The sequence below is a fragment of the Haemaphysalis longicornis genome, unplaced genomic scaffold (assembly GCF_048455015.1).
Source record: "Haemaphysalis longicornis isolate Haplotype H1 unplaced genomic scaffold, Haemaphysalis longicornis Haplotype H1 scaffold_12, whole genome shotgun sequence".
Classification (NCBI taxonomy): Eukaryota; Metazoa; Arthropoda; class Arachnida; order Ixodida; family Ixodidae; genus Haemaphysalis; species Haemaphysalis longicornis.
Window position 1 is genome coordinate 101,443,837 of NW_027526225.1, and position 20,884 is coordinate 101,464,720.

The 20,884-nt window shown below is 45.1% G+C and overlaps 1 protein-coding gene across 1 annotated transcript in view; it reads left to right on the forward strand.

Annotated features, from left to right (window-relative positions):
- The window catches only part of LOC144163111 (lysosomal protective protein-like), a 32,879-nt gene that overhangs the window by 2,938 nt on the left and 9,057 nt on the right, over positions 1 to 20,884 (forward strand). The window contains exons 3-8 of the mRNA XM_077693919.1: positions 2,643 to 2,805; positions 3,305 to 3,550; positions 4,763 to 4,854; positions 7,426 to 7,525; positions 11,498 to 11,671; positions 16,047 to 16,174. Of these exons, the coding sequence (XP_077550045.1) occupies positions 2,643 to 2,805; positions 3,305 to 3,550; positions 4,763 to 4,854; positions 7,426 to 7,525; positions 11,498 to 11,671; positions 16,047 to 16,174 (903 nt within the window). The remainder of the gene's footprint in view (positions 1 to 2,642; positions 2,806 to 3,304; positions 3,551 to 4,762; positions 4,855 to 7,425; positions 7,526 to 11,497; positions 11,672 to 16,046; positions 16,175 to 20,884) is intronic.

Genomic DNA, 20,884 nt, shown 5'->3' on the forward strand with positions numbered 1-20,884 from the left:
GATATTCGTTGAAAAGTTTAGCTGCCAATTTCTTCGCTTGGCAACACTTGAAACGGCCACAGACATGGTGCGGCTTGGGCCACTGCGCCCGCGCGCCGAAGAAGAAAAACACCGGTGTGCGTCATCTACTCCGTTTCAATCCTATTCTAAACGGTGGCGTCAACAGATATGTTATTATTCGCGTTCACATTGGAATCGAGGCAATACTTTGCGTTCGGTGAGGTAGATCTTTGTAACGTGAAACACAGTCATGTGTTTCACAGTCGTGCTTAGCATGAATAAGTACCGCCATCCCGCGGAGCCCGACGTAACGAGTGACGGCGCGCTCACACGGTTGCCTGAATGCGCGCCTAGCCAGTGAATACAAGCAATGGGCGGACGGGTGCGCGTAGTGAAAAGTAACTCGGGAACACTAAGAGCGAAAGTGCGTGTGCTTTGCGTAGGTATGCATCATTTCATAATGTATGGAGCACCCAGCCGCTAATGATAGCGGAATTGCGTTCGAATTCCAAGGGCCTAAATTACTGGTGAACATCTAATTTTGGAGATTTACGTGGCGAGACTCCGCATCGCTTTTCGCATGCCGTAGTGGAGGGGATGGCGTGATGCTTGCGATCACCTGTGATACCTTCACACGAAGCCATAAATCTTTAGTAGAGCTGTCTCATTATTAGAAATAACGGCGCACTCTAATTTGTACAGGTTTAGGTACCATCGCAGGCAAAAGTAAACCGATACTGTATTCTCTAGCAGGCTGCCAGCATTTTTTAAGCCATTCATACAAACAACGTGTCGTCGATATGGTAACACTAGATATTTCAGCAGGCTGACGTTTTCCTGCAGCTAGTTTGACATTGTTGATTTCATATACAGTGGTAGAATAAGTGTAAGCTTAATGATTTAGCTCGAAAACACCAACTATTGTATACGTATGGTGTATATGTAGTGTATACGTAATCGGTGATAACCCTGCACCGTAAATACCGTATATTTCTTGTAAATGCAACTCTTACAATGCCCCGGCGCAACTGAGATTAACTGTAGCAACAGCTTCACCACCCTATAGGTACTGAGGGTACTTCACACCTGACTGAAAATTGTATTTAACAATAGCAACAATAACCCTGGGTACATGTTATCAATAGGACACGGAGAGGGCCAACCCTAACGAAGAAAGATAACATATTTGTATGAAAGTGATCTAGGTCCAGCCATAGCCGTCTACGAATTGCTTGGACCAAACGTTTTCGCCAGTGAAGCGTGGTTTTATCGTGGCTGTGCTTTACAAAAAAGTACTTTTAATGCGTAGAATTTTTTGCCGAGTATCCCCCCAGCCAGGACCGTATAACGCCTTGCATTTCCGCAAAAAATTCAGATATCGCGGGTGCACCTGTAATTGCTATAATAGCGTAAATAGAGATAACTGGTCCAACGAAGTTTTGAAAAGCAAAAGAACAGGAAAAATACAAAAAATTATGAAAAATCGGGCACCGTGTAACGTCTTGCATTTTTACAATAATGCAGATTTCGTAAAAGTTCCAAATGTAATCGTTCTAACAGCGTAAATGCAGACGATTGGTCGAACGAAATTTCAAAAAACAAAAAAAAATGAAAAATATTAAGCAATTACGGAAAATAGGAAACCGAATAACGCTTTCAATTTCCACAGTAATGCAGGTTTCGCGAATTTATCCATTTTAATCGTTATAATAGCGTAAATTGAGCTAATTGGCCACACAGGATTATATAAAAAACAAAAAAATGGCTGTAAAACACGCCCACTCAAGACAAGCGGCATAAGAATGCTACGCAATAGTAGATAACTCGCTGAATTTCTGGTGATTTTTTTAACCTCTAATTATTTAGGTGGCCGTCGGCCAACGCGGTCATTGGACCCGCTAGACGTGGCGGCTCGACCGTTGTATGTCGGACATTTGACAGTTTTCTTACCAGTCGCCTCCCGCCTCAACGCTGTGGCGGACATTGAAGCCTGTGACCATTGTCGTTTACGCTCGAGAGTGTTTTATTGAACCGCGGCGGGGAACTCACAATATTTGAACACGCGCTCACAGTCACGTCGCAGAAGACATAAAAATAAGCAACATGGCAGGGAATATCACATTAAATGAATCGCTGCTTGTTATGCACTCAATCCTGATGGCTATAGGTGAAGATTTTGACGTCCGTGCTACGTTTTTAGTTTTTGCCGCATGCATGGCTTAACACATGTGCAGGAACAACCACTTAACGTTTTTTTGCAAAGCCAAAACAAAACAGAATACAGTAGACGTTAATGTTTAGGTTCGGCATAGGCTCCTTTAGCTACCATTTGAAAGATACTCTCTTAAATATAGCGAATTATCTGCCCTTACGAACACCCTGAAACTTTAGAATCATTCCGCTGGCAAAACGTCTGCTGCGGGGAATTTCATTTTCGTAGCATGCGTAAGAAACGAGCCCGGTTCCAAAGTATTTTCATTCGGAATACTGTTACAAATTTACTGTGAACAGTTTCGGTTTATGAGGATTCGGGGCATCCGTTCAAAACCTATATGTGCATTAAATCAGCACAGTGCGTCCTGGCGTTCTTGTATGCGCTGCTGCACATACTTCATAACCTCCCGCAATGTCTCCTCGCCAAGGTTCATGGAAAGCCAGCGGTCGCCGTCTGAAGACCCGTTTCTGCTGTGGCTGACCGGAGGACCAGGTTGTAGTTCCCTGTTGGCGGCCGTTGCTGATCTTGGCCCTTTCCGCGTCGGATATCACGGCGTCAATGTGACCCTCAACGAGTTCAGTTGGAACAAAGTAGGTCTCACGCAACGCTTTCAAATCATATTCTACCCCCCGACGTTCGTGATGTCACGAGATGACTTGGAAATGTATGTTGAGGTTACACACACAATCACGGTGTAGGTTGTTTAATACGACTTTCAAACACCCATGGTCCCGCTAAAGTGCTTAGACATGTCGGCCTGCAAAACATCAAAACCCTTCACTAAATATTGAGTCTGTAGTTCCGGCTTACCTCGCCAAATGAGCGCTTCCGCCGTATGACAACTCGTCGGAATTTGGCCCTTTCCCACCGTACTATACACTGGACGCGTTAATTTTTTAGGAATATAGCTGGCCAGTTACTTTACCTTAGATACCATAAACTTCAATATTTCTGAGCAGTTAGGTACGTGCTGAGCTGATGAGGAAAAAATTGCAGGCTATGTTTTTTTGACTGCGCAGTGCATAGATTCGTTAGCTTAACAATAGCGGCGTTCGTTGCCACTTATCTGCTGCCACCGTTCTCTTGCAGGTCGCAAACGTCCTCTTTCTTGAATCGCCTGTCGGCGTGGGATTCTCTTACGACGCTTCGGGTGTCTACGAAACTGACGATAAGCAAACGACAGAGGACAACTACAAGGCGGTGATGGATTTCTTCCAACGATTTCCCATGTACTTGGAAAACGACTTCTACATGACGGGCGAGAGCTACGCCGGTGTCTATATACCTCTCCTAGCACAGCGCCTTCTGAGGGACCTGCGTGGTGTGAACCTCAAGGTAACTGTTGCACGTCGAATATAAAACACGGGAGAGTGATCTTCCTGCTAGTGTAGGAGCCGGACTTGAAGAAACGATTCGTCATATCAGAACGCGGACTGTCAGAAGGCACACCTACTAGTGTACAAACGCCACCTAGACTACAGTTTGACGCAGCACGAAAAAAAGCTAAACAATTAATCGGTAAGAAAATAAACACTGTGTCCGCATTATATTCAATCATCTCACATAACAGAATATCGAAGCGGAAATAAGAGAGCTTTAGTTGTTTAGGATTATGAATCAAGTTATAGGTCATTTTGTGTGCGCAATATGTGGGTCCTCAGTAAAATGTGTTTTTTGAACAGTAGTCATAGGTGTTTCATCAGAACACTAGTGGTCTTCCTATTGTGCTTGTGAGTTTCAAGTTATTATAAAAGATAAGAATACAGTTATGAAAATCTACACGCAAGGTTTAGGCTGATGTATACTGTCAACTGCTGCGGAGTTCTTGCAATGTCATGTGGAGGCATGTCATGGTCTTGTCATGGTAACTGGGGGCAGAAATATAGTAAACTCGGCCTTCACTCATATTTTATAATGGGACTGCGTTAGGATGTCCTTAGGGGTAAATGTTGGTATCTTAAGCACCGGAATCCTAGCTGATGTCCAAGGCTCCGTAGCATTTTAGAAAGAAGCCAGCATTAATCATTATACGCTAATGCGTACGCGTCGCGGCTTCTGAGATTGCACAACCGTTTATTTTGTCATTCATGGATGCAGTCATTCTTACTTTCCTGGTCATAGAGAGTCATGAAGTGGTGATAACGACGAATTAATGAAGCCGCGGAAGCGATTTTCAAATTCCAAGCCGAACCTCTAGCCCTTATGAACATAGATGATTCAAAAGATTCCCGGTGATGTTTATTCCCTTTTTTTCAATAGTTTTCAGTTTTCAGGCGTGTGTTAATGGTTTCAAAACTGAGAAATAAGGATTTGGAATGTTTTTTCTTAGTTGGAGCATATTACCCTGCACCATACACTCCCGTACAACCCTATGCTAGTTAACAAAAAAAAAAAAAGAAACGAGGTGAGATTTCTGATTTGTACTGAAAAAATGAACGTCATTTGCCTCCTAGATCAAATATGCTCTGAACAAAGCAAATATTAAGATGTGTTTGTACCAAGGTGTGCTAATGTTTCTCTCTCTCTCTCTTTGGACATCTTCCTAAGGGAATGGCCATCGGAAACGGCGCGCTGGATCTACCAATGCTCGGGAACTCCCTTATCTTTTTCTCTTACTACCATGGCCTCATAGGACACAAGTGAGTGATCAAACGGAAATTAGGCGTCAGAAGTGTTTGCCGACGAAGAAGTAGCTAAGCCACCATCCCGAGTTTGAAGCTTTCACGTTTGAATGGGGTTCGGTTTTAAGATAACGTCGTATGTATTGACGTAATCCCTCTTCTCGAATCAATACGAACAGATCCAATTGCTCGTATGCGCCCTCAGATGCGGGTAACCACACGAGGTGAGAAAAAATGAAGGAAGCTTATACTAACGCGCAAGACTTGAAGGTAGCGAAGCTGGACGCAACAGTAGCGTGTTTCGTCTTTTTCGCCTCACGGCGTTGTTCAAGCGTCGCCGCTGTACGAGCGACCACATGACGTTCGTCCTACTCCATCGCACACAGCTCTGCTCGCACGTCGCCTTCCTTCGTCCTGCGCACTTATCGCTGCAGCGGCGGCGTCCTCGCCTTCCTCCGCCAGGCGGCGGCACGGGTCCCCCACACTTCTCCGTCCCCGCCTCGCCTATCTCTCCCCGCCATCGGGCGCTGCTCCAATCCGGGCGCTTGCGGAAGGGGGTGTGGTTTAACCTCTAGCTTTCAAGGTCAAAGCTGGTCACCCCGCGAAGACTGCCCGAGGTAGCGTACTGTAGCTTTCGCTGCAAAAGGTAGAAAGAGTTCAGGCTGCCTTCATGCATTTTATGATAGCAGACTGCCGAAGTAGTATGTATTACTACGAAAATTATAATCCTGAACGAAACAAAATTAATACACCCACAGTCCCATAACCCAGCAATTCTCCACCCTTAAGTACAATTGATAAAGAAACTCTAGGCAAAAAAATAACAGATGAACGTAAAAGTCACGCATTTAAGTAAGGACAAAAAAGAAAAAATGATACGCCACTTTCCGTTTGTCTACTTACATTCGTCGCGCTATTACTGGCGCTTCTCGTGTGAGACTTACAGTGGCTTAAATACGCAAAGTCAAAATTACCGTTTGCACGTGTAGAGGGAGATTTTTAGTGAGAAAGAAAGGAATGATGATCATTTTGAACGACAGTATACCACCTCAAGAGGTCAGAAGTGGCCCTATAGATGTTCCCACAACCAGCGAACAAACAGGGACCCGTTCATGGTGAACCTTCGTTCAGTGCTACCCTGCTTTGTGTTGCGGCAAAAAGAAAATTTGGAACTATGATGCCGTTTGCAAAAGCAATATTCCTTAGAGAGCTAACTGCTTTACCCACGCGCCAAAGAACTAAAAAACGCTGTAAGACATGCCTTGAAACGTTGCCTCAATGCGCACGTCGTACGACGACGAATGCGCTTTTATGCGTTAGGACCTGGACCGCTCATGTTGCTACGGCATAAAGATTCATCAGGATTAAAAAGCCTACCACGTTTTATATAACTGTAAATTGTCAAAAATAAAGTTTATGTGCACCACCACATGCTAAAATATTTAATTATGCTGCTGCTATAGTGAGATTGATTAGTTTGCTTGAGGATTGCTATCTAACCTACGGCGTGCGGAGACGACGTAAGAAATAAAATTGGTGAGAAGATATCAGAATCGTAATATACGATTTACATTTGTAGCACGGTAAAGGCTCCCGTTGTTCAACAGACCATCACTGCTTATGAGTTAAGCACATGAGTTAAGCACAGCTGTATAGCTTTCCTTTGTAGCCGTATGGCTGCATTTAGGTGGATGTCAAACTTTCCTTTACACTGTTTATGAGTGCTGCGATTTTTAAGAGCTGTGATGATTGAATGGGTACTACGAGTGTCGGTAATGCAAGCTCGCATAAAAAACATTGCTACTGCAGCTCATTTTACAGGCGATAGGACAAGTAGGCACCATGAACTAAATTACAAATATTAATTAAAAAATTATCCATAATAGTTTTAAATCCCCTACATGCTTCAAAATGTCTACGAAGAACTCAAGCTAATAAAATGTCTTTCATCCGGTAACTGAAATTTCAATTTGGATTGAATTGAATTTGAATTCTGTATTATTTTCGACGGTGTAAAATACATTCAAGTTAGTATACAGACCACGGTCCCATAGTCAACAGACTGCAGCGGGGCCCTTGATTAATTATTACAAAATAATTATTAGAATATAATTCTGGCCCAACACCGATACTTGCGGTGGTAACTTTCACCTTTTGCACATTAGTTTTAAGCATGCGCGCTCGCAAATTTTCTGGCGCTCCCCAGTGGTATTACATGAGTGTCGAGGAACGGTAGGAATAAACATTTATTTTGAGCAAAAAGAGGGTATTTGGACGGGGATGTGGTCAGGCTCCCATGTCAAGGAGGCCGCGAGCCCGCGTCGAATTCAGGGTTTGTTGCACTAGGGCTCAATCCATAGTGCAACAAACCCTGAAGCTTTCCTTTGTAGCTGTACGGATGCATTGAGGTGGATGTCAAACTTTCCTTCGCATAATCTGCATTATAACCGCCATTTTTTCCACCGGCCGAAACTTTCTTTTGCGCGTATTTTTAGTCAATGAAACCTGGAGTGTAACTGTGACGTTTTCAGTTTTTAATACCTCCAAAGCGGTTACAGAGTTTAAGTGTCATTACACGTTTCATTGCAGATTGTGGGAAGAGCTGACCACAAACTGCTGCAATGGCAGCATCTCCCAGGATACGTGTGATTTCGGCTGGCACAACAAGGACCCCGCCTGCACTGATCCGGTAGTGTCTTCCATGGGTGATGGCGAGCACGTGCCATTACCGATATGTTGAGAGATTTCCTAGGGAGGACAATCTTATTGCCAGCATTGATGTTGTATTAAAGGGGGAATTGCAAAACTAGAATAATTGCACAGGTAGCCTCTCAACTGCTTTATGAAAAAAGGAATGAAGGAAGGATGTAGAAGGAATTAAGGCAGGAAAGTTAACCTGGCTAGACTCTAGTTTGCTATCCCGCACGTGGGAAAGGTAAAATAAGCAAAAAAAAAAGCAAGAATGAAGAAAAGTTGGAGCAGACTTAAAAACTAACTAACTAAGTGTTTCGAGTGAAAAGGCAAGGAGATGCACTGGGGATATTATTGAGCCCAGCTGGGGGCTCACCTGCATACAACCCAGTGCGGGGGGGAGGGGAGGAGGGGTATATAAAGATTAGAGGAGAAAGGGAGTGATAAAAGGATAGGTAGGAGAAAGGGAGTGATAAAAGGATAGGTAGGCGAGCAACAAGAGCGAGGAGCCTAGACTGGAGCAGACACGTATGCCCAGCGCTGAAGCACTAAACGCTCAAGTTCAGTGATAGACACTAAAAGCTTTCTGTCTATAGTCTTGTGTTTAAGTTCGTCGCCTGTAGGAAGCGAAGAGTTTCTCAGTCGCCTTCTGAGCGGATGACAGAGAAGGCCAGTGACACAGAATCTTCCCCTCCGAAAATGGCCACCGAGAGTCCAGGTTCCTCAGTTCTGATGACAGCTTCTTTCTTTCAGACAAGAAAGCGTGGGCACTCGCATAAAACGTGGCGTATCATCTCCGGCGTGCCGCACGTGTCGCACTCCTCACTTGCTGCCATTCCTATTAAAGAGAGAGAGAAATAACATTTATTTACACATCCGGCGTGTGGGAAGTCCCCGGCCTCACAGGGCGCGGATGTTCCCTGTCTAAAGACTACGGGAGCCATGAAGAGAAAATACAACTTAGTTTAATTTGAAAGAACTAGGATTCAGTATCTCACTCAGCTACATTACAGCCGCAAAAGATGTTTTTTAGCGAAAAAAAAAGCAAGAAGTATTTAAAAACTTTCAAATTTTGTGCCACAGTGACGTGTTATGAGGAAGAATGACGTCATACGGGCCAACAATAAAACATAATTTTCAGTGCGTTAACTGCACGTTAGCATTAAAGTGATGCGGTCAAATGGAACTAGAGGCCCCATTACAGACGTCCAGTCATGTGTCGTCGCGACAGGTCAGTTAGGCGGCCGCCAATCGCACAAACAAGGTTCCGTGACGTCATAGAAAAGTTGCGGGAAATTGGCTAGGGGGTCGCGACTGCTTCACACGTTTTCTTTAATATCTCCGCTATTTGTTCGAAGATTGCGATGATATTGGTATCATTGTTATCGGGAGTAAGCAGTCTTTGTAATAAACCCAACTTGTATTTTGTCTTCATGGCTCCTTTAAGTATCAGTAATCATTTGTGACTGCCACCCCCAGCCAGAGACGACAAAAAAGAGTTGGGAGTTATCTAGAATGCCGCGCCTGTATGGCAGTGTGGTAAAGAGACGTGTTCGCCTCACCTGATGATCAAAACATGTGGCAGTTATCACAGTAAAACACCCTGCGAGGCTAACTGATCAGCAACTGGAATTTTCGGAATTTACTGCCTACCTGTTCAGCTAAGCAGGCCCTAAGGGAACTTATGTATTGCGGAAATTTGGGCAAGTTGGTATTGCTTTAACATCCTGGACGGTAGCGTACTAGACGAATGCCAGAGATAAAAAAAGGCGTGAGGACGGGCGTCGCCCCATCGCCTTCTTTTAAAGTGAGGGTTTTTTTTCCTCGCTGATGGCGTCAAAAAGCGGGAACGCACTGCATGAAAGCCAACTCCACACAAAGGGTTTCACGAAACAATGATGATGATTAGCGAAGGCACATGAAAAACCTCAAGATAAAAACGTTTCCCGTGGTCTGAATGAAATTTGGGTGCCTTGCGTTATGAAGCCGAGGCCTATCTGTTTACGCCCTTCCGATACGATAGAGAGAGAGAGAGAGAGAGAGAGAGAGAGAGAGAGAGAGAGAGATAGAGAGAGAGAGAGAGAAAGAGAGAGAGAGAGAGAAAATATTTGTATTTCTCCAGCAGAGGCTGATGTGTGGGCGTTGCTCTGTGGAAGGCGTCCCTAGTAAGGGATGCCTTGACTTCGGCTGGCCGTCCGTGCTCGGGTCACCAACTTAAGCTGGATATCCGGGTCCGGGCTGGCCAGGGAAGCCCTCCACTGCTCGAAGGTTGGGTTGGAAAGGGGGGGCAAGTCTGGTGTTCGTTGGCACTCCCACAGTATATGGTAGAGGGTGCCAGGCTGGGGACAGTGAGCACAGAGGGAAGAGTGTTGGGTAGGGAAGATGAGGTGGAGGCGGGTGGGATGTGGATAGGTATTTGTTTGTAGCCGCCGCCAAGTTGTAGCGTCCTCTCTGGAGAGGCGCCAGTGTGGTGGTGGGAGACGACGGCGAGTTTGCCGGTAATGCGCGAGAATCTCCGTGTAGCCACTCAGTGGGTGGGGTTGATCGTGAGGGGGTAAACATTGGCCACCGTCGGCAATGGCTCGGTGTATCATATCGCGAGCCGCGGCATGAGCCGCTTCATTGCCGGGGATGGCGGCTTGTCCAGGAGCCCAGACGATGCGGATGTCAGGGGTCGTTGAGCAGTTTTTGAGGATGTGAAGTGCTGATGAAGAAATTCGGTCAATTTGGTAATTTCGGCAGGCTGTCTGCGAATAGGTGAGGATGGTTACTTGATCAGGGCGGGAAATGGCGGCCAGGGCAATGGCTATTTCTTCGGCGACATCGATTGAGCTTGTGGTAGTAGTGGCAGCAGTGGCGCATTGACCAGTATGAGTGACTACGCAGGCTACGTGGCCGGCGCGCCCAGGGTAGGGGGTAGCATCTGTATATAGGGCGCTGGGGTCTTCGCCGTATCGTGCAGTCAGGGCTCGAGCACGGGCAGCCCGGCGGCCAAGGTGGTAGTTGGCGTGCATATTGCGAGGAATTGGGGCCACCCGGATGCCATCTCGATGGGCTAGAGGAATGCGTTGTTTTTGTTCCCTCGGGGGTATCGGACGGAGTCCTAACGATCGAAGAAATTCCTTTGGAGAAAGCTTCGAGTTTTTACGATCTTTTTTGTAAAGAGAAGTGCTTGATTTGTGTGTGTATGTTTGTCTAGTACGCCGCGCTTGAGTATACTCTCAGCACATGATGGTCAATGTCAACGGCGGTCGTGTGTTCGCACTATGCAGGCGGAGCACTTAACTCCCCACACTGTTAATGTGTAAAAGCACGTTCACCCTCAATTGGCTGCTTAGATCCAACTCACTTCCCCCGTGGAGCAGCTGTGTCACATGCAGAAAGCTGTGTGCGAAACCAGCGCCCAGCTAATCACCTTGCGGAATCGCAGCCCTGCTGGCAGCATCGGTTGCTAGCAGTAATTACTTCTGCAAGGACGCCGCAATTTACTCGCCATTCACGATGCACTGCAGATAAGGGGGAAAATGATCCCGAGATTGGTCCAGGAAAACGTGTCAGTATTACGAGAACGGTTCTACGAATGGGTCGTCGGCCTCTTTCTTAGGAAGCCTTCAAGGCCCCCTCTCATTACGACCGACTCAGGAAGTCCGTGCGATAATAATTCATGGCTACGCTGCTAGCTCTAGTTGGTCACGTTGTGTCTTGGCCACCCTGTGTGAGCTAAAGTTCTTCAAGAAATTTTACACTTCCTTCGAAATAACAATAGCCACAGCCAAACATCAAACTCAAAAACTTGTTTTGCAACAGAATGCAGCCGCACAGCCACTGAACCAGCGTGCCGGCTAAAATTAAACCGCATTCAAGTAGAACCAAAATATAATGCGGATCCACAAATGAAGAATACGCTTGCTGTGCTAACTAGTACCAGTTATTCCTGAACACCGCTTATTAGAGCTGTCTTCGTTCGCAGGTGAACAGGGCAAACTACATCGTCGCTGAAAGTGGCCTGAATGTCTACAACCTCTACGACCCCTGCAGCTACAGCGATCAACTGCAGCCGTCACTATCAACCCGCAAACCAAAAAATACGAGGCTGTACGCAACCAAGCTACTCATGCTCAAAATGATGAATCGACTGACAACGGTAAAAAAAAGTTACAGCTTTGCTTTGTGGAAAACTCTGTTACTGCCTTCCTGAGGAGTATTTGTCTCTGGAAACAGAGACGGCTGTTGTATTTATTTGAAAGCGAGCTAGCTGAAAGGTTGGCTAATGTTGTCGTGCCCTTAGCTAAAAAAAATTGCTGCAATAAATGGTAGCTTGCTCATACGAATACACTAGGTAGAAAATTATAGATGTATTAAAAAACGTGTACTAAAAGCACGGCGAATTGATGGAGGATTAGACATCCTCTCTTTCACCGTTTGAAATTTCCCGTTACCCTAACTTTGCTTTCTCAAAATCTTTGTTTTCGGCTTTCCGCAGATATGACATGCAATGTTGCATTTTGGTTCTCTAAATTTCATTGTATTCCGGGAACAGTTTGCAGCTTTATAGAAAACAGTAAAAATAGCTTGCTTTAGTTTCAATTATTTCCCTTCTGACTTGCATCCACACCAGGGCTGATGCTCAGATTTTTTTTAAGGGGTCATGAAGACAAAATACAACTTTCGTTAATTTCAAATGCCTAGCCTTTGGTAACTTATTCAGTGCCATCCCACCCACGAAAGACGTTTTGTAACTGACAACTGGTAGAAAGGTTGAAAAACGTTCGAATTTCGCGCTACAGTGAATTGTGAAGTCGAGACAATGACGGAATCCCGTCTGGCCGGGAGAATACATTTCAAACACACGAGACGCCGACCAGTCAAAAATCGTTCTTGAAGTTTCGGCCCGGTCTACGCCCGCTCTTTGCAGCGATTACTCAAGCCCACTTAAACGACCCACTTCTGGTGATGCATTCATTGTGAACAAGGCTTCCGTGCTGGAAGCAGAAACGTCAAGAACGATTTTTGAGTGGTCGGCGTCTCGCGTGTTTGAAAAAAAAAAATACAGTGAATTGTGTGGGTACAAACGACGTAATATTTGCCAGGACTGAAAACACAGTTATGAGCGTATTAACTGCACGTTAGCATTCCAGTAATACGATAACACAAAAATAGAGACCTCACTACAGCTGCCTAGTCATGCTTCTTGGTGGTGGTTCAAGTAGGCGGCCGTGATTGCACAAGCAAGATTCTGTGAGGTCATAGAAAAATCACCGGAAAGTTACTGCGGAGTCGCCACTGTTGCATCTATTTGTCCTACAATCCAGATCATTTGTTTGAAGCAAAATTACTATCGTCGTTATCAGGACAAATTAGTTTTTTTTAGTGAACTAAACTTGTATTTTGTGTTCATGGCCCGTATAAAATCAGAATACGATCATCAGAACTACCTGTGCGCCTGAGAAACCCACAAATCCGTGCTTTCACTCAGGAAACGCCAACCGTCAGTTTCTTTACGTGTTCCCTGAAAACTTCTTCGTTAGTTCAGTTGGAGCTTATTTTGTTTATTTAGTAACGTGAACCGTTCTTAGGCTGCGTATCCAACTTCCGCGTGTCGCGTGCGTGGGTGACCACTTTCCGTCCACCAACGACCTTGCAACTCCCAACGTTAATTGGCTGACGATGACACCGCTGATTATTCGGTGACCTCATCACCAGGGACTGCGAAATGCTGAAAAGCAGGAAATTCTATTCGCTACACACAAGTCAACCGAAACGACAACTCCTGCGGATTGTCATTTTTGGCTTGAAAAAAAAATGGGGGTGAAGTGGAAAGCTTATAGCGTTCTCAATGCCCAATGCTGAACGTGTTCAATGTAACTGCATATCAGTCTGCCATGTTTTTATTTGTGTTCATTACTTTATTTTCGGCTCACTGGTAGTCCCCAAAAACTGGGGTGCAGGCGGGAACATCAACATTTAGCCTCATAGCCCAGAAATGCGTGGGCTACAGCTACGAACGGTTAAATTTTATGACAGCAGAAATGCAGACAAGTGAAGAATCCATGCGTCATCCCGAATACATCAAACAAAGGCAAATACCATGCACAAAAATAATGTAATAATGCGCAACAGTTTTTACACCACAGTTTTTTAGTGCCTGTTTTAAACGTTCTGTTTACGCCTAACCCCCCAAAAAAATAAGGTATTCTTCATGATGAAATGCTCTACCAGTACTTCGCATGGCTAATCATGTTGCTTGGCACCGTTGCGCCATTTTATCACATGGTTCTTTTGGATTAATATTCCACAATAATGCAACTTGCACTAGAATATTGTTAGTCTGTTTTACGCGGGATATTTTAAGGTAATCGACAGATAGCCTTGCCTTGTTGAGAGTTGTTCTTTCGTAGACAGCTGGAAAAAATGGTTGTGCAATCGGTTGCATGAAGCCTGAAGTTTATCAAACCAGGTCGGCATTTCATTGTTCCTCTGCAATAAAGTTCTGAAAGTTTGGACACACATGTGCGGGATATATCGCAACGACTGCAACACCTGGTCTGCCAAATTTTAGGTCCACGTTTAGTTGGTTTTCATGATTAGTCTGCCCTCGGAATGGACTTCGTGGCCAAACGCATTGGGCACCGTGTGCCCAATGGCGGCACCGTGTGCCCGATGCCGACACTGTACTTAGTCCACGGCATTTGACAGAAAAACAAAAAAATGGCGGAAATTGGTATAAAGCCAACAAAAACCGGCTAGCAGTACCCCTCACGAAGTGGGAGTGAGATACTGAAATAAAAAATGTAATTTCATGCGTAAAAAAGGCCTAATTAACAAACAAACGAAAATTGGAAATTTGAAACACCCGCCATCAGACCGCCATCGCCTGCATGCCTCACGACGAACACCGCAGATGGCGCAACGCGAACGAACGCATAGGCAAGGACACGGAGCAAGAACTTGCTCCGTGGGCAAGGACATGCCGCTTCACTTCCCGTCGCCCCACCACCCGCAGAAAAATGGTTAGGTTGGGACTTGTCCAGGATTCAGTCGTGGTTATTCCAGGGTTAGGTTTTACTGGTTCGACAGGGATTTAATTAGGGACAGGATTATGGTTTCACAGGGTCGGACAAGCTGCGCGTGCAACCGGGTTCCCGGTAGAGGTGGGGTTGGTGTTTTGTTGTTACGTTGGTACGAAAATTATTTCTGCGAGAGATCAGATATAAAGGTAAAGTAAATGCCTCCTGCACGTGATTTATCAAGATGAAGTGCAAACACAATATTTATCAGGGCGCTATGTTTCGTGGTTGCACACCTTGAAGATCACTGATCAATCTAAGAACGCTGAAGTTAAAGGCGGCACTAACTAAGTGAGCCCGCGTAAAAGTTTACACCCTTTTTAAAAATTGTCTAGGCCAATCTTGCGCTTTCTCCACCGCAAAGAATTCAAAGAATAATTCTTATCTGCTAAGTGAAAAAATATTTTACAACAGTGAGAAAGAAAAGCGTTTTCTTTACCTTTTCGACACAAAACGGTCCAGCCTCTGTCAAGACGTAAGCTTGTACATTGAATTATCAGCGGCCTCCGCTTTTTCGGCTTCGCCTAGAAAATTTTGGCAAAAACTGTACATTTATGTAGTCACGGCAAAAAAACAAGTTACATAAAGTAATCGTCGATTTTCAAATTGTGTGAAGTGCTTGTATTCCGGCGTCTTTCCTTAAAAGCTGAGTTTAGGATTATGCTTAATGCTTCGTAAAGCAATTCTTACACGCATAAAATTACACGAATGCATTGATAAGGATTTCCTGTTCTGTGAACACTTAGCAGCGATGTGAATTTTTCGGCGTGAATGGCAGCTACATTATCAGTTTTGACGTTTCTGATACTGCGGCTTATCACCTCCAAGTTAACTACGTTTTTGTATAGTCATCGCTAACAGTAACTGGCACACAGAGTTTCGTAGTGGTGTATGTCTATTTTTGCTTTTGCGAAATGGTGAATGCAAATTGACTTGCTGCATATAAACGTGTACATGACCCGTGAGAGTCAACTTTAATTTTCTTCTGCGGTAAAATGCATGTGGGTTATTCGTGGCATGGCCTTCAGTTAGTTTATTCGTACTGTAAGCTTTAGGTACTGCCGCTTCGAAAGTAGGAGGAGGGCGACAATATCAAGGCGAGACATTCAGGGATAACTCAGCATTGCTGCTTCAGTGCGGACGTTGATAAACACTTACTCTATTTATTTGTGCTTCGACATCCTTGTAGAAACCTTCAAATCCCCCATCTGAGCGAGAAGTTCCCGTTCATTCTAACACAACTAACAGCACTTCCCTTCCACATGAATAAAGCTTTGCGGCAGCGCAAAAAAATGTTTAAGATTGAAATTCTCCTTCGATATTCTACCTGGAAGCCCTGCAACAAGACGTCACTTGAACATGCAAAAAATGCCTCCGACTGCCTGATGGAGACCTCGGTTCTCTCTACACAATTTATTTCAATTTACGGTGTTGTATTTCCGGTTTTACCAGGAACGGGTGTTGCATATCGGCGGTCCGGAATGTATCGATCAGGACCGCCTTCAGCTCTACTTCAACCGCCGTGACGTCATCGAAGCTTTGCACGTGGAACAGTCTCCGGAGCTGTGGACACCGTGCAAGTAAGCGGTGTTTGATTACCTCACCGGCTTAATAGAAAAAATGTGGCTATTGCCAAGTCTGGCCAGTTCAACAAATCTGCCCACTTCAACAAATGGAAAATTTACCAATTGCACAATTCACCAATTGGACAATTCACCAATTGGCCAATTCAACAATTGGATATTCAACAATCGGCCAGTTCAACAATTGGACGATTCAATAATATGCGAATTTTGTCCACTTGAACAAAATCTGGAGTCTTGAAAGGATGTTTACATGAGTGTTGAAAGGATTTTAATACATACGTACACTTTATATACTGCAATAACTGTGTTTCTGAGCGCTATTCATTTTTTCTCATGTTCTTATACAGTTGAGGAAGGGATTAGTGCCCCTCTCATATTCCGCATGAGAAAGAGACTGTTCGAACCACTTTCAGTAATGGGGGGTTGGAAGATGAGATTGAGAAAATTCGTGTTGTTTTCAACATTTTAGAGGTGTAAAGCTAAAATGTTCGGTTAAGCCGCGTCTCCGTACGTCTGTTTTGTATATGTATTGCTTAGGCTCACAGGCGTCACTCTGACAACGCCTCCTCGTACAGAGCTTGACCTTTAATGCACATTCACCTTCCTGGTAAAAAGTGTGCGCACATCCATCAATCACCGCGTCTACGACTGCACTTATTGTTCGCAATGAAGTAAGACCCAGGGTGAACAAAAAAAGCTAGAACAGGGCTTACTGGCGCTGCAGCCTGTCGTCTTTGATTTTTTTTTCTGTTAACGCTCGTTTTTACGCGCTCTTTTGAACTTCAACATGTAACACCCCTCTCCTCTCTTTGTCTTGAGTTTATTCCTTCAGCTTCCAAGCATAGCACACACCATCTCGCGTACGCGGCTACCGAAGAAAAGGTTCTTTCTGTTTCAAAGAAGCACGTACAATTTCTTTCCCTGACTCACGCAAGCTCCTGCCGACCCAAAAAAATTAGCAGTGGCTTAGCTCCACTATGGCAGGATATACGTAGTGTGAGCGAAGCTAAGGATCAGCTTGTTATTCTTAGCTTTCGTTGTTGTCTAGTATTAGCTTGATTATCATGCCTAAATGTGGCTCCAAAGGCACACACACGGTATAGGCATTATGTGACACATGTATATTTATCAAGCGCCTTTGGCGCAGCGTCACCAATCGCCCCAGAGCTAAGCTGGTTCCACAGGCGCACGCCGTTGTTGCTGCGACGCACGAGCCATCGGTTCCACTCCCGGCCACCCCTCGGATGATCATCAAGTGGACCGGGCCGCCATGTGCGGAATGGAGGTCGGCGAGTCCGCTAAGAGCGTGGGGTGTGTGAGAGCCACCGGGCAGCGAGCAACGTTCTGTGCGCCGTGCGACGTCACTGCTCCTCACGCATGCGCAGCACGGCTTTCCAGGAGCTATGCGAAATGCTCAATCTCGGCCAGTGTAGCTCACGCTACAAAAATGTCAGTGTAACCAAAGCAGAATGGATTAACTGTAGTGGCAAGGGTTCAGGTCTTCTTTTTCGCCATGGGGACCATTGCGCCGTGCGCTTATTTCAAGTTTTTTTTTTCTAGTGGTAAAAAGAGCCAACCAACAGTTTATTTTCAAGATTTCCCAAGCTACGAACATCCCACCCTCTATTCCCGCTTCCCCTTCTTGACCTAGCGTCTTCCTGATGTAATAAAGGCTTTCTCCTCCTTTTCTATATATCTGTGCGTCAACATGCACTTCCCTTTTGCAGTTATTAAGTATGCGTTAAGACAAACCTCAAAACGCGCGCCTTTTCGCTGAACGGCATGACGTCGGATGTTAGTGATACTTACTCGTATAACTTCCGCATTTCTTACGTTTAAAATATTTGTATAGCTAACACTAACAGGCATGTTAAATTTTGCTGTCGTCTATTATATGAATCCTTACTTTCATGAAATTGAAAGCGTATGTTAGTACTTCCAATACCTCAACATAGTCACACAGCCAAAGACGACGAAGTTGTTTTCAAGGAAAAGAGGTTTATTGGAGCGAACTTCTGCGCTCCACCTCACATGGCCACCTCACATGGCGTCCACGACCACCTCACAAGGCGTCCTCATATTTCGCACATTGCTGCCAAAGGTGAAAAAGCTGCGGGAGTGCTGCGTTGGCTATGCAATCATAAATTCGGTATGCGTAGAGACGCCCTGCTAATGATTTATCGATGCTATGTTCGCCCAGTATTGGACATTGGTTGCGTGTTATTTTCTGGCTGCGAGACGTACAAACTCCATCACCTGTTTCTTATTTAGAGATTGGCGTTGTGTTTATGTTTAGGGTTGCCAAAGTATGTAGCTAACTCTGTATTGTACCTTGAGGCGCGGTTGCCTTCACTTCTGGATCGATTTAAATTGTTAACTGTTGTAACATTTATAAAACTGTTTGAACCTCCATTATACGAGGCTCAACCCATTTTCCTCTAGAGGCCTGACCTTTTTCGAAGATTTACGTGGCCCCGATTTCAGCGTCCTCAATTGGATTGCGTTCAGGCGTGGCTGCAGCGTCTTCGTGCAGATCTTTTTCTACTCCAGCCCTATTCTGAAAATTTGTCGCCTGTCGACATAAGCTTGGACAACATTTTTCCTTCGCATGCGAAATTATTGCCGGCCCGATTACTCAATCATTTACTTGTAGATCACTTGGCTACTCTTCATACTGATGTCGTCATTGCCACAGATGCCTCGCAAAGTGATGAGAAGGCTGGGGTAGGAATATATTCTCAGTCTCTAGATTGGTCCTTCTCAATCAGGCTGCCAGACTATACCCCGATCTTTCAGGCAGAATTATTGGCGATAATCTTAGCCCTTAATAAACTACAGCACAGATTTGCGGGGGTGGTTATCCTTTCGGATTCTCTCTCCGTGTGCACTGCTCTAACAAATGATAAAGATTCTTCCATTCTCAGGTCATTCCGTTCATTCATTCCTTACCAGCTTCGCGAGATCCGGTTAGTGTGGGTCCCTGGTCACGCAGGGATAATCTTCAATGAACTGGCAGACCAATTAGCCAATTTGGCTCTTGGGGTTCCTGCCGTCGTGAATTGCGCAATTGACAGTTTTCTTTTGGGGGCGAGGTTCAGGCGCCTTCAAGTTTTACAAATGAATCGGCAAAATGCCCTTCGTTCGTGCTCCGACTATATTCACCTCTCACTTATGGAAGCCTAAATTCTGCGAATCTCGTAAATGTGAGGTCGCAATCACAAAATTTCGTTGCAGAATCCCCCGGTCAGGCGTTATCTCCTCAATGCCCTTTCTGCAAGGCCCCTGAAACAATAGAACACTTCCTTTTAAATTGCCGCAGCTTTTCCTCGATGCGACGCACGCACCTGGAATACACGTTTAATCGGCTGAATCTCCCTTTATCTTTAACCGTTATTCTTTCCCTGGGTGCTTCCGTCATAGGATATTGCCACAGAGATGTCGTGATCGCCTTTCATTCCTTTGTTGCTGCGACAGGCCGCATGCCCTGCTAGATAGCTATGCCTTCATTCGCAAGTTTTTTTTCTGACAATCCTGTCCTATCCAAAGATTTCTTTTTCTACTCTCAATGTTTTTTCTCGTACTTCTTTTTTTTTCTTTCTCTCTAAAATAAACCGGGTCACAGCCTAATTATTACGGGCAGCTTCTTGGCCAATCCCCCGCGTGGGTACGCGCCATGACATAAGGAGCCAAACAACCAACCAACCAACCAACCAACTTCTGCTCCCCTAACAACTCAGAAAATACCCAAGCTGCGAAGCAGCAGTCACCAAACTGACGCGCGCAGGTGCGTGTCGGCAAATCGAATACCGTTGCGTCTTCTCTGCGGGCATTTATCTTTGGGCGCGAGTGTTTCTCCAACCATTGAATTACATTCAGAACACTGCAGGTCAAAGACGTTTATTCTAGGCTGTTCACGTTAGTTCGACGCGTCCTCCCTATCAAAAGAGATAACACGCGCGTCATAAAAATAAAGAATGGAACACGCGCTTCACATGGCACACAGATAACAGACCGGCGCAGCCGGACGGCAAAAGCAAAGCATAAATAAACAATCCTAATGCATGGTTCGCGGCAATATGAACTTGGTCCGTCAGATTGAACTTCCGTTTTCATTGGATAATGGGAAACATTTGAGTTATAAGTGCAGATAACTTTAGGGGTTCTGCTGGTCGTGTTAGGTCGTCTGCGGTCACGCTATCTAGTCACCGCCGTCACACGGTGTCACGCACCCAAACAGAGGCTTCGATAAGACACCCGCTGAAGGAGGAGGAGGAATAACATTTATTTTTCTAAGGGAAAAAATAATTTTATTTGGAGGTGTTTGTCCCTCGATTCAGCCTTTCGACCAGTAGTTAGGAGGATACTTGATCAATAGGTTTACATAAGCATAACCGTTCGAAGTTCGTGGACCCGCTGGCACTTAGAATAGAAGTTTATTTCATATTCCTTAGAAGACATGACAGGGCGAGAAAAAAAGCTGCTGTGGACAGCCTAATAAGATCTCGCCCCGTCAACGTATGGATGTCTGTCAATGTATGACGAGCTGTTGTCATATATGTCCCCATTATTTAGCACAAAGAAAACTGCAGGTACGTTGGAGGCAACATTATATGTCATTAACCGGCACTCCTCGCGTCTATTTAGCTAGGAATGGTCAGCAGCAGGTTGAATTTTGCGATAGTAAGCGAAACAGCGTGGCCGCCG